The sequence below is a fragment of the Hemiscyllium ocellatum genome, chromosome 2 (assembly GCF_020745735.1).
Source record: "Hemiscyllium ocellatum isolate sHemOce1 chromosome 2, sHemOce1.pat.X.cur, whole genome shotgun sequence".
Taxonomy (NCBI): Eukaryota; Metazoa; Chordata; class Chondrichthyes; order Orectolobiformes; family Hemiscylliidae; genus Hemiscyllium; species Hemiscyllium ocellatum.
In genome coordinates, this window is record NC_083402.1 from 134,663,697 (window position 1) to 134,678,198 (window position 14,502).

Below are 14,502 nucleotides of genomic sequence, written 5' to 3' on the forward strand. Positions count from 1 at the left end.
GTAAGAAATAATTTTATTCAAACTTCTTTTAGCTGATGTTCAAGTTCCAAATTATCCAGTTACAAAGAGTGCAAAGGCACATTTGCACCATTATTTGTGCAAAGCATGTTTTATAGAAACATGGCTCAGGGATGGGCAGGACTGGCAGCTTAATGTTCCAGGATACAAATGCTACAGAAAGGGAGGCAAGAAAGGAGGGGAACTGGCATTTTTGATGAGAGATAGCTTTACAGCTGTGCTGAGGGAGAATATTCCCGGAAATACATCCAGGGAAATTACTTGGGTGGAACTGAGAAATAAGAAAGGATGATCACCTTTATTGGGATTGTATTATAGGCCCCCTAATAGTCAGAGGGAACTTGAGAAGCAAACTTGTAAGGAGATCTCAGCTATCTGTAAGAATAATAGTGTAGTTATGGTAGAGGATTTTAACTTCCCAAACATCGACTGGTATTGCCGTAGGAATGGCAAAGGTTTAGATAGAGAGGAATTTCTTAAGTGCATATAAGACAATTTTCTGATTCAGTATGTGGATATACCTACTAGAGAAGGTGCAAAACTTGACCTACTGTTGGGAAATAAGGCAGGGCAGCTGACTGAGGTGTCAGTGGGGGAGCGCTTTGGGGCCAGCGACCATAATTCTACTCGTTTTAAAATAGTGATGGAAAAGGGTAGACCAGATATAAAAGTTGAAGTTCTAAATTGGAGAAAGGCCAATTTTGACGGTGTTAGGCAAGAACTTTCGAAAGCTGATTGGAGGCAGATGTTCGCAGGTAAAGGGATGGCTGGAAAGTGGGAAGCCTTCAGAAATGAGATAACAAGAATCCAGAGAAAGTATGTTCCTGTCAGGGTGAAAGGGAAGGCTGGTAAGTATAGGGAATGTTGGATGACTAAAGAAATTGAGGGTTTGGTCAAGAAAATGAGGGAAGCATACGTCAAGTACAGACAGGATAGTTCGAGTGAATCCTTAGAAGAGTATTAAGGAAGTAGGAGTATACTTGAGAGGGAAATCAGGAGGGCAAAAAGGGGACATGAGATAGCTTTGGCAAATAGAATGAAGGAGAATCCAAAGGGTTTTTACAAATATATTAAGGACAAAAGGGTGACTAGGGAGAGAATAGGGCCCCTCAAAGATAGGAACAGGACATTCGACGTTTCGGGCATAAGCCCTTCAACCCATTCCTGATGAAGGGCTTATGCCCGAAACGTCAAATTTCCTGTTCCTTGGATGCTGCCTGACCTGCTGCGCTTTAACCAGCAACACATTTTCAGCTCTGATCTCCAGCATCTGCAGACTTCACTTTCTCCCCTCAAAGATAGGCAAGGCAGCCTTTGTGTGGAGCCACAGAAAATGGGGGAGATACTAAGTGAATATTTTGCATCAGTATTTACTGTGGAAAAGGATATGGATGATATAGACTGTAGGGAAATAGATGATGACATCTTGCAAAATGTCCAGATTACTGAGGAGGAAGTGCTGGATGTCTTGAAACGGGTAAAGGTGGATAAATCCCCAGGACCTGATCAGGAGTACCCGAGAACTCTGTGGGAAGCTAGGGAAGTGATTGCTGGGCCTCTTGCTGAGATACTTGTATCATTGACAGTCACAGGTGAGGTGCCGGAAGACTGGAGATTGGCAAATGTGGTGCCACTGTTTTAAGAAGGGTGGTAAAGACAAGCCAGGGAACTATAGACCGGTGAGCCTGACCTCGGTGGTGGGCAAGCTGTTGAGGGAATCCTGAGGGACAGGATGTATTTGGAAAGGCAAGGACTGATCAGGATAGTCAACATGGCTTTGTGCATGGGAAATCATGTCTCACAAACTTGATTGAGTTTTTTGAAGAAGTAACAAAGAAGATTGATGAGGGCAGAGCGGTAGATGTGGTCTATATGGACTTCAGTAAGGTGTTCGACACGGTTCCCCATGGGAGACTGATTAGCAAGGTTAGATCTCATAGAATACAGGGAGAACTAGCCATTTGGATACAGAACTGGCTCAATGGTAGAAGATAGAGGGTGGGGGTGGTGGAGGGTTGTTTTTCAGACTGTAGGCTTGTGGCCAGTGGAGTGCCACAAGGATCGGTGCTGGGCCCTCTACTTTTTGTCATTTACATAAATTATTTGGATGCAAGCAGAAGAGGTACAGTTAGTAAGTTTGCAGATGACACCAAAATTGGAGGTGTAGTGGACAGCGAAGAGGATTACCTCAGATTACAACAGGATCTGGACCAGATGGGCCAATGGGCTGAGAAGTGGCAGATAGAGTTTAATTCAAATAAATGCGAGGTGCTGCATTTTGGAAAAGCAAATCTTAGCAGGACTTATATACTTAATGATAAAATCCTAGGGAGCGTTGCTGAACAGAGGCCTTGAAGTGCAGGTTCATAGCTCCTTGAAAGTGGAGTCACAGGTAGATGGGATAGTGAAGAAGGCGTTTGGTATGGTTTCCTTTATTGGTCAGAGTATTGAGTACAGGAGTTGGGAGGTCATGTTGCGGCTGTACAGGGCATTGGTTAGGCCACTGTTGGAATATTGCATGCAGTTATGGTCTTCTTCCTATCAGAAAGATGTTGTGAAATTTGAAAGGGTTTAGAAAAGATTTACAAGGATGTTGCCAGGTTTGGAGGATTTGAGCTATATGGAGAGGCTGAACAGGCTGGGGCTGTTTTCCCTGGAGCATTGGAAGCTGAAGGGTGACCTTATAGAGGTTTATAAAATTTATGAGGGGCATGGATAGGCTGAATAAGACAAAGTATTTTCCTTGGGGTTGGGGAGTCCAGAACCAGACGACATAGGTTTAGGGTGAGAGGGGAAAGATATAAAAGAGACTCAAGGGGCAACTTTTTCACGCAAAGGGTGGTACGAGTATGGAATAAGCTGCTGGAGGAAGTGGTGGAGGCTGGTATAGCTACAACATTTAAGAGGCATTTGGATGGATATATGAATAGGAAAGGTTTGGTGGGATATGGGCCGGGTGCTGGCAGGTGGGATTAGATTGCGTTGGGATATCTGGTTGGTATGGACGGGTCTGTTTCCATGCTGTACATCTCTATGACTCTGAAATGCAAAAGCTACAATGTGGCTACACAACCTGAATGCGCTGTGTTTTTAGTATGCAGCTGTACAAGGCCCTTTTGAGAGGTGCATTCTTCCCAACTTGGGCTCAACACCACTGTCATGGCAATTGCCATGCTTGATCTTCATGGCGATGAAATGTTCAAAGCACATTGCATGTAAATAGTTCACAAGATGGCCACTTGGAAGAATAAAGTGTAACAAAGGAAACTATTTTGCCCATGTCTTACTGTTTCTTTGAAACAACTATTTAATTAGCATTGTTTTTCTGCTCTTCTCTCATAGCACAACAAATATTTCCCTTTCAAGGACGTAGCAAATCATTTTTGAGTCATACTATTGAATCTGCTTCTATCAAGTGGTGAAATCCGGAATATTGTGATTCACTGCATAACAGTAAATTTTGCTCACTCAGATTCTTCCATATGTTAATTTTGATTATCCTAGCAATGAAAATAGCTTATCCTTGTTCACTATTTCAAAACAGCACATAAATTTTCAACACTTCTACCCTAAATCTATCCTAGACAGAAATTGTCCTGTTGGGCAGGCGCAGCATGGGTTCATGAAGGGCAGGTCTTGTTTAACTAATCATTTGGAATTCTATGAAGACGTTATGAACACAGTGGACAATGAGGACCCAATATATGTGTGGTATCTAGATCTCCAAAAGGCATTTGATAAGGTGCCTCACAAAGGATGCTGCATAAGTTAAAGATGTAAGGTGTTACGGGGCAATGCAGTAGCATGGAGAGAGGATTGTTTAACGAACAGGAAGCCAAGAGTGGGAATAAATGTGTGTTAATCTAGTTGGCAATCAGTGACTAGTGGTGCGCCTCAGGGATCAGTATCGGGACTGCAATTATTCACAATTTACACAGATGATTTGGAGTTGGGGACCATGTGTGGTGTGTCAAAGTTTGCAGATGACACTAGGATGAGTAGTGGACCAAAGTGTGCAGAGGACTGTGAAATATTGCTAAGGGACATAGTTTAAGTTTGTGGGCAAAGGTCTGGCAGATGGAGTGCAGTGTTAATAAATGTGAAGTCATTCATTTCGGTAGGAATAACAGTAAAACAAACTATTACTTGAAAAGTAAGAAATTGCAGCACCCAACTGTACAGAGGGACCTGGGCATCCTTGCGCATGAATCACTGAAGGTCTGCAGGTGCAATAAGTAATTAGGAAGGCAAATGGGATTTTGTTCTTCATTGCTAAAGGGATTGAGTTTAAAAGCAGGGCGATTATGTTGTAGTTATATAGGATGCAGGTGAGGCCACACCTGGAGAGCTGTGTGCAGATTTGGTCTCCTTACTTGAGAAATGATATACTGGCACTAGAAGGGGTGCAGAGGAGGTTCACTAAATTGATTCTGGTGTTGATGGTGTTAGCTTCTGAGGAGATACTGAGTGACTGGAATTATATTCATTTTGGAATTTAGAAGAATGAGGGGGGAATCTCATAGAAACATTAGAATTATGAAGGGAATGGATAATATAGAAGTAGAGAGGATGGTTCCACTGGTAGGTGAACCTAAGGCAAGAGGGTATAGCCTCAAAATTAGGGGGAGCCGATTTAGAACTGAATTGAGAAGAAACTTCTTCACCCAGAGGGTTGTGAATGTATGGAATTCTCTGCCCAATGAAGTGATTGAGGCTTCCTCAGTAAATGCCTTTAAAGCTAAGGAGGCTAATTTTTTAAATAGTAAATGAATTAATGGTTATGGTGAGAGGGTGGGTAAGTAGAGCTGAGTCCATGGTCTTACTGAATTGTGGAGTAGGCTTCAAGGACCAGATGGCCTATTCCTGCTCCTAGTTCTTATGTTCTAAGGAGAACAATCCCATTTTCCTCCACTTTCTACACATAATTTAACATGAAGTCTTTCATTTCTGATATTATTCTAGTATTTTTTTCTCTGCCCCTATTCCAATGCCTTGATGTTCTTTCAAAAGGCGCCTGCAGTTGAACACTCTGTTCTAGCTGAAGACCAATGCGTGCCTTAATGTTGAAAAGATTGTTTTAAGAATTATGGAATATGTGGATGAGTGCTGGACTTAGAGAGTTTGGAGCTAGATTTCATCCCACGTAACTGCAAATGTGTTGCTGGTCAAAGCACAGCAGGCCAGGCAGCATCTCAGGAATAGAGAATTCGACGTTTCGAGCATAAGCCCTTCATCAGGAATCCTGATGAAGGGCTTATGCTCGAAACGTCGAATTCTCTATTCCTGAGATGCTGCCTGGCCTGCTGTGCTTTGACCAGCAACACATTTGCAGCTGTGATCTCCAGCATCTGCAGACCTCATTTTTTACTCGAAGATTCATCCCACATAACTCCAGGTCACCCTGGAAGCCAATTCTCCAAAGAGAAGGGATGGTTCTTGTTGAAAAAGCAGCACTTTGCAATATTTCTGACTGGTAAACCACGTGCTATTAGCTGATTAAATTCCAGTATTACCCTGTTGATTCTGCTGACCAGTGCTTAAGTTTCAGAACTTGTTTTCTTGTAATGAAAAAGTTTACTTTGTGTCGGGCAATCAAACTCCTTACAACTCAGCATGGCTGTCTGTAATTTTTCTCAATTTGTTGAATTTTAAATATAGTTACTGATTTCCTCCTTTCTCAGATATTCCAAATGACCAAAAATGTTTTCACCACTGATATCATTGCAGTCCTATTGTTCTAATATCATGGAGTATCAAAACTATGGACAGTTCTTCAATTATGGCTTGTTGCCAATTTTCCGCAGATTCATCATCACATCACTTTCCTTTTGTACTTGATGCTCATATGTACATGGCAGAATCTCGTTTGTCTGTTTATGGTTGCTCTGCTTTCTCCGAACCAACAGAATTTTTATCATTCTAATTCAGACTTTTGTTTCCTTTTCTGTCATCGTTTGTTTTTACAGCCTTCCACTTTTCTTGTCATGGTTTTCCAGTATTACAGTTTTGGGCTTCTGGTTAATTAACCCTTTCACTTCTAAGTTCCAAGTAATCTGACTCCAACTTCATTGTAATAAGTTTTGAACATTCCTAACTTTATCCAGTTACGAAGAAAGATTGCAGATCTGAAAACTTGATCTTGTTTCCCTTACCATAGATGCCTCCTGTTCTGAGAACATTCAACGCTCTTGTTTTTATTTCAACATTACATCATCCATGGTAGTTTGTTTTCAAATTAAATACATAATGTGTTTGAGGTTTTGGTTGAGGGGGAATATTGGTCAGATCACAAATGGGGGCTACCGTGCTACTCTTTCAATAGTGTCTTGGGATTATTTTTGTCCATCTTTAATGAAAGCAGGTCGGACCTCGCTTTCACGTGACTCACTCAATATGACATTGAAGTTCAGTCTAAATGCTGTTCTCTAGTATCTGATGGTAAACTTGAGTCCACATACATCTGACTCAAAGGCAAGACTGCTTTCCCTGAGCCGTCACACCCAAAAATAGATAAATCCTAGTTGAATGCTAGTAGTAAAGTATTTAATTGATTTCAGACATGCTTGCTTTTTTAATGTAGGCTACTTTCTTTTACTTCAGGAACGATACAGCATTGAGCCCACCATGGTGGTTCATGGAGTGAAAATGTTATATGTACCTGTCATGCCAGGACATGTAAAGCGACTAAAATTAACGTAAGTATGGCAAGCTTGAGTTGACTAGTAAAATAGTTTAATAACTGGTTCATTATTATGTACCACAGTGAATTAGGCATCAGGCTGGTGTGGGCTGAAACCAGTACCCACACCTATTATATGGGCTGTAACCAATGCAGAGTGATGGAATTAAATTTTCCTCCCTCTTTTGGTCTTCCGAGCTCTCTGAGAATATTTAGGATAATTTTAAATACAACCCAGCACAAATTAATCTCACTTAGGTTGGAGAATGATTGATTGGTGTGAGAAATATAATGATCCCTGAAGCTGGGGTGCCATTATCATTTGGAGTTAAGGGGCGACCTTTGGTTCAAGAGAGGGAAGATTACTCAGTCTATCAATCAATCTTGGCTTGGAAAGAGGGGTCAGCTATATCTTTTCCAAAAGGACTAAGTTTTTGATATTCATAATTGTAAACAGGGAAGAAATGATTTTTCACCAAAACTTGTGATAATCAAAGAATTATCAGTTTTATAAGGTGCAAAAGATTTGATTGTACCATCACCGGTGTTTAGAAATTCATGGAAAATGACAAGTTAGGTTCAGTGTCACTTGCTTCTAATTGAACTAGTTTCCCTCAATTTTACAAACCAGTCTTCCATGGATCAGGAGATTCATTGTCGCTTCTTGGGAATTTACACTAGAATAGAATGTCCTTGGGTTTTCTACTTCTACATTCAAGAAGCTCCAATTGTCTGCCAATGTTGACAAGTGCACAAGTGGAAACCCCCTAGCCAATGAACTTTAAATTCAACACTCCAGTACAAAACTGAAGGAGTGCTGCAATCTTGAGGTTGATAGTTTATCTGAGGTCCCATTTGCTCTCTGGTATGAAAAATCCCACAGTAAAATTTAGATGTGTTTTCCTCGTATTCTGTCTGATCCTTGTCTCGCAATCATTACCATAGCAGAGGTGCATTTATAGAGCACTTTGGTAGTCTAGGTATAATGGGCCACTTTTAATTGAGTGAGGAAAGGGATGAGTGGTATCTAGTCAGAGGTAAAACTATTCAAAGTTTTATATTCATGTCCATATTTTTCTGCTTCAGAATGCAAAAATTAGTCAAACCAGCATCAGACAAGAAGTATGTTGATTTGACTGTGTCATTTGCACCTGAATCTGATGGTGAAGAAGATCTGCCAGGTCCTCCTGTGAGATACTATTTCCGACCTGAAGAGAACTGAGCTCATGTTCACTTAGGATGCCTCCAGCCTCTTGAACCAACTGCCACAGAAGTAAAGAAGCACTCACCTAATTAGCAAAATTGTTCTGCTTTATTGTGATGTAAATGTTTCTGTAATCTGCACATGTTGCCCAATGCAGACTGCCTTAATAGTGGCAATAAAATTTGATGTTTTTAAATGATTGTCCGCATACTGTGTTATGATGCAGTCAAGACAGTCCAGTCCAGCCCCAACAGCATGTTGCATATCACCTTACTGTAGAGACTCTTCATTCATAGTTTTAATTTTACTGCTTTGTTAGCTGTCATTTCAAAATGAATAAGGTTCCATGTTGCCCTGCACCAAAGATGTATAGCAAGTGTACAAAAGCAGTGTTCAACCTATCCACCATTGACTGCTTTAGGAATAGACTGTGGCTCCTGAGTTGAATTTTTGTTTTGATCAAGCATTTCCATGAAATAAATTCCCACCATATAATCACCAATCTTCAGTCTATCTGTGTAAAACATTTTTAAAACACATTAAGTTGACCCCTCCTTCTGTAAAATAGCTGAGTCTTCCAGTATTGAATTATTGATGTACACTCAGATTTCATGTTGTTTTGGCCATGCTAGCAACTGTTGATTGGCTATTTTCAACTACTACAAGCTGTGCTTTTTCTATTTGTCTCCCTTAAGTCTTGGACCAAAGAAGCTTAAAGTAAAACTAGCCAATTTGTTATTGTAACTACTGCAATTTCATTCAAATCACAGACTATTGAGTTTTTTTAAAACAAATTCTATAAATCATGTGTCTGTAGGCTGGTTTACTTGTCATTTGGTATGGTATTGTTAAAATCTTATTTTATATTCACAGACCATTAGAGTTTGTATGAGTAATTTCACATTGAGGAGATGATTATTTGTATCTGCAGGGATTTTTAAATTTCTTTTGTAAATAATGCAGTAATCAAAATTGGGGGTTTTAGCTTCATTTATTTTTTAAATATCTTGGTAAATATTGTATTATGATTATATTCAATATGGGAGCACTGAATTAGAGTTACAGAATGCATCTACTACGGGACATAGAAGTCTCTCTTCTAGTTGTAAAGAATTCGGAACTCTGAGGTTTTGAAATGCAAAATATAACTGCAAATTTGTCTTTAGGCTGTCACTTGTACTTCATTGGTAACGTTCTTGTCTGAGCCATTCAAAACCTACTCCACAGACCTGAACACACAATCTAGGATTATACTTCAGTGTGGTGCTTGAGTTGCGCTGCATTAAAAGAGCAGCCCTCTTTCTGATAAGACACAAAACTGAGGTCCTCATCTGTCCTCTTGGAAAGATGTAAAATATCCCATGACAATGTTTCAAGGTAGAAAAATTCTACTTATGTCCTGACCTATTTTTATCCTCAACCAATCACTACTCTTAACACATTGATATTATTAAATGACCAGTGTAGCATGTTGCTGTCCGAATATTGGCAGCAACATTTCCGACATTACAGCAGTGAGTCCAATCGGAGGTACTCCATTGACTATAAAGTGTTTGGAGCAACCTGAAGTAGTAAGGTGCTAAATAGATGCAAATTATTTTCTGATCTTTCTGTCTAGTTGTCCAGCATAAGATTCAAGTAGCTTCAAAATGTATGTTTCATTTGTTTAATGGAAAGCTAATTGATTTTCCAATTTCCTTGAGAAAGCCGAACTTCCATTTATAATGAAATCGAATTTGTGGAAATGGAAATTTATAACTAACAAGCCAGGTGATCCACAATGGCAACTTTTGGCAACAAGTTGAAATTCTGTTAAAATGCAAGTGTTCCTGCTGAGACACATTTCAAACATGATTTTATTTTTCCCGTACCCCAGAACTATACAAATGTGAATATCTTGCCCTTCCCATTTGGGATAGTCAGGTTACTTGAGGAGTGACCTCCCTAGATTTTCACTTTGAAAAAGCCAAGCACTGTGAACTGAAACCTAATCCAATGAGAAAATAAAATAACTTGGAACCAGTTATCTTGTAAAGTTTTGTTTTTTTTTTAATTTTGGAGTAACATATCAGTATTTGTCTGGAAAGTATCTCTATTGATGGAAAAAAAAACTGCCATGATGGAAGCCTCCTACCTGACATATCTTAATCCACCTGCCTTATGGGGTGGTACTTGTATCCACTTGATATCTATCTGTCCCTCTCCTTTGGTAATTTCTGCTTATGAACATCTCATCCTGTTTCTCCCTTGTGTCTTATTTAAAATCTTAGTACCCACCCAAGTATCACAAACTGCTTTCCAACTCTGTGTCTGCACTGATTTTAACCTCCATCTGAATTTATATCCCTCTTATGCTCAATCATTCCCTTCTCATAAACACACAAACTCATTCACAGTCAACCCCTTAATCTTGCTATCTCAACTTCTTGCAAGTTTGTCATAAATAAGACCATCTCTAATCACATTTTTGAACGTATCCAACCACATCCCATTTCCCATTCCTCACATTACCCTAAGAAAAGCTATTCCCCATTTCAGGTACAACTGTGCTTTCAAAATCCTACTGTCTAGCCTTGCACCCTCCATTTACAATATCTTTAAGCCATCACACAACTGCTCTTGATTTTTAAACTTCATTAAAATCATTATTCAATATCACCATCTCCAGTCCCTGAAGTCTTTAGAGTTAGAGTCAGACTTGAATGGATATGGTAAGCAATTTATTTAGCCATTCATTACTAATTTGGCTGGATCGCTGTGTACTAGTCCTGCTCTTTTCAGCTATAACTGCAGAATAGAATGCAGTATAGTAAGTATTGCTTAAACCAGCTCCATACTAACAATATGCATTTGCTTTCTCGGCCAGATACAATCTACTCAATTTTAATATGAACATGGTATAGAATTATTTACTAATTATAGTTTATCAGTATTAATTTTATGTGGATCAAATGTCTAAACAATATTTTATTTGACTAAGAAAGTTGCAGGCAGTAACTAATGCATTTTGTACATAGTAAGAATGTAAAGCACGTTCCATGCAATATATTAATGTCAGTAAAGCAACTAAACTTCTGTTCCTCCCAATACACTTCTAAAATATTATCAAATACAGAAAAGAACAATCTGGAAATTAGGTGCACTCTTTGTCTGAAAACACAAGAACATAAGAAATAGGAGCTGGAAGTAGACAACTTGGCCTTTCACACCTCCTCCAACATTCAACAAGATCATGTTGATCTTGCCCCCGACTAGTTCTCTGCATTCTGCTCACATCCTTTAATTCCCATAGCATTGTAAAATCAATACATCTGTGATGTGAATATGCTCAACAACTAAACATCCCTCACTATGTAATACAAAGTTCAAAATGTATACAAACATTTAAGTGAAGACATTTTCTTCATCTCAGTCCTACATTGTTGTGAATTTGATCTTCTATTCTTGACTCACCAACCAGGTGATCATTTTCTCAGTAACAAGCCTGTTAAGAATTTTAAATGTTTCAATTAAATCTCATCTAATTTTTAAACTCCAATGAATCACGGACTATTCCTGCCTCCCAGGAACTTGTCTTGTAAATTTGCATTGCAGCCAGTCTCCAGAGAAAGTACGTTCTTACTTGGGTGAAGAGAACCAATGCCTTGTCCAGTTACAGTAAGATATCTAAACTATTACACTTTTCATTCTTTTTCCCTGGTAAAAGGTAATATAGAATGTTCTTCTAATTTCCATCTGTACCTGGATTCTAACTGAGTCATAGAATATACTTGAATTTCTCTGAAGGCAAACAATTCCCAGTCTGTCACCATTCAAGAAGAAATCAATACTTATTTTTCCTACCAAAGTGGATAACTTCATTTTGTCATATTGTATTCCATCTGCCATGTTTCTGCACATTTTCTCAACCTGTCTACAAGCTCCCCTTCAAACCCCGAAAATGCTTTACATGTTTCTCACAGCTTACTTTTGTATCATCACAAAACTCTATACATTACTCTCAGTTCCCCATCTGAGTCCCTAATATAGATTGAAAATAGCTGAGGCACTAGTACTGATCCTGCGGTGCCTTGCCAGCATGCCAACCAGGAAATGTCTTCCTTATTCCTACTTGGTTTTATTCTATTAACTAATCCTCAGCCTTGATAATTCTAACTCCATGCGTCCCAATGCTGTGCAATACCCTCTTAACAAGCACTTCAATAAATGTTCTTTGAAAATCCAAATAGACAACTATTATTTTACCCCCTTTGTATGTTTTATTATTTCTCTGGATTGTTGTGCATTACATACTTCAAGCTACAAAAAGTGAAATCAGCGCTCACCAATTTACATAAAACTCCAAAGTGGCTGATAATAAGAGCTTCAGATGTTAGAACATAGAAAAGTACAGCACAGAATAGGCCCTTTGGCCCACGATGTTGTGGAAGGTTTAATCCTAATGTTCTGGTTTAGTTTTATCCATCAGTAATGATACAGCACACATAAATAAATCCTTTCAAAGCAATAAAGTTGCCTGAGTTTTGAGAACATTACTACAGGGGATCTGGTCCCAATGGCAAATATTCAATAATCCCAATCAACAGCATGGTAAAATTACCTTTGTTCCCTCGATTAAAAGATTGCAGTCCGCACTTCGCTAACTACAACATCAATACGGGTACAATTCATTTGTAAATACTACGCTTTGCTGCTTGGCTTTGTAACCATACTTCTGAAAAAAAATTGGTAAGGTGGGCTGAATGCCATTTTTCTGTACGATTCAATGATCGGAACACCTGTATGTTGCATAATCTTGAAACTGCCTTTGGCAGCACTTGGAAGACAAATGTTCAATTAAAACCTCAACCACTTTAAACAGCAATATGAAATTGGAAAGTGAAAGGTCAAAAATAAAAGTTGTGGTCTTGGGATATGCAGTCAGTGAAAGATGGATACAGAGTTGCTCTAAAAGCAAGGGGAAAACAATGTGATTGATAAACAGACTTAGGTGAGTTCTACAGAATTTCAGCTTTCAATTTACATGCTACCTGCTCATATTTTTGATGATACCAGTGGAAACACTGGCTTGAATTTCCTCTCAACTCCTAATTGAAAGTGATACATTTGCAAGCATTATATCCCTTTTCTGAATTTTGTAATACTTCAGCCACTATGCTCTTACCTCCAAGTCAAAAGATTTTTAAAGGTAAGTTGCTAAATCAAGACACCAGCTGTTTGGGTGTGTAAAAAATTCCATGTCACTATTTGCAAAATGTTAGGTAAAATTTCCTGGTCACTAGACCTATATTGATCACTCGACCAACATCACTAAAATGAATAATAATCAGATAATTCCATTGGTGTTTGTGGGACCTTGCCTTGTACAAATAGGCTGTCCCTTCACTACAACAGCACCAAAATACTTCAGATGCTGTATCACTTTGGGATATTTAAGGGTGTGATCGATGAGTTCTTTCTGCATTTGCACCACCTGAGTGAAGCTTCGAAAATAATAGCATTGCAATATCACTAACAATCCTTCAATTATCAACTTGCAAGATTATCTTCCACGCCAGTCTTTCATTTTTTTCACTCAATCTTGTAGGTATCTGCCACCTAAGTTTCAGAGATTTAAAAGTTTGCTCTTGGACATTAGCTTATGGGTTCCTAATTAAAAGTCCTCTAGAATTCAGAACAGAAAGATGCATTCGATGTTTCAAATTTATCATTAGATTTTCCAACCACAGGACTAGGTCTTAAATTGTTCTTGACAGAATATCACCTTTCACGTCACTGGAGTTTGAGGCTAAAGAGACGTGGATTGGTAAAACGCAGAATTCTGACTTTTTCTTTTTGTTTACTTTGATGTACTTTACATTCAAAGAGTCAGTGATTTCAACCGAAGTGCAATGCTTGTGTTTGCAGCTTCTCTAACTCAGTAACATAAATATGCATTTGAATCACAGTTTGTTAATCTCCCAGTCTTGCCCGTCTCTCGTTCAGCTTTGCCATTAGTTCATCACTACTAGCTCCACCTGCAAAGAAGATGAGAAGAAAAAGCTCAATCATATTTTTACATTTTGATATTTCACAACACTCATCACTCAACATCCTGACAAATTAGATGAGAGATGTGAAGACTGAGTACTGTGAGTTACTACTTTTCACAACAAAATGCATTTCAAAGAGTTGGAATGGATATGTCTCTGCTTGCACAATGTTTCCTGCAAGATGAAACTTGATTACAAAAGGTCCAGTTTGTTTGGATTCTGTTTCGTTCCTCCAATAATTAAAATGGAGAAAATGCACAGTATAATTTTATTAGCGTTTTGAACAAAGTTCATCACCCAGTTTTAGAATTCTGGATTTAAGTTCCAAATTGGTGGACCATTATTTTTGTAAAAGGAATTTTGTTCTGAAGTTGTTCCACTTTGAATCCACAGGAATCAGGCAATTTTGGTACATTGCCCAAGTAGCCATCCTTTGTGTGGTACAGTATTCTGTCATATGAATCATCACATCCAAGCCTGATCTTCATCTCGACTCCATACACACACTTTTCAGCTTAGTCACTGAACGACTCCCAGGCTGCCTGTTACCAAGCTGTACATTCTATTCT

The 14,502-nt window shown here is 38.8% G+C and overlaps 2 protein-coding genes across 3 annotated transcripts in view; one reads left to right on the forward strand and one right to left on the reverse strand.

The window, feature by feature from the left end:
- uba6 (ubiquitin like modifier activating enzyme 6) overlaps window positions 1-8,100 on the forward strand; it is a 116,671-nt gene extending 108,571 nt beyond the window's left edge. Inside the window, exons 32-33 of the mRNA XM_060846327.1 lie at window positions 6,619-6,713; window positions 7,784-8,100. Of these exons, the coding sequence (XP_060702310.1) occupies window positions 6,619-6,713; window positions 7,784-7,919 (231 nt within the window). The 3' untranslated portion in view covers window positions 7,920-8,100. The remainder of the gene's footprint in view (window positions 1-6,618; window positions 6,714-7,783) is intronic.
- A 4,052-nt stretch (window positions 8,101-12,152) lies between these two features.
- LOC132829048 (signal-transducing adaptor protein 1-like) overlaps window positions 12,153-14,502 on the reverse strand; it is a 50,825-nt gene continuing 48,475 nt past the window's right edge. For both annotated transcript variants that reach the window (XM_060846346.1, XM_060846338.1), the window contains one exon: window positions 12,153-13,918. In XM_060846346.1, the coding sequence (XP_060702329.1) occupies window positions 13,854-13,918 (65 nt within the window). In that variant the 3' untranslated portion in view covers window positions 12,153-13,853. The remainder of the gene's footprint in view (window positions 13,919-14,502) is intronic.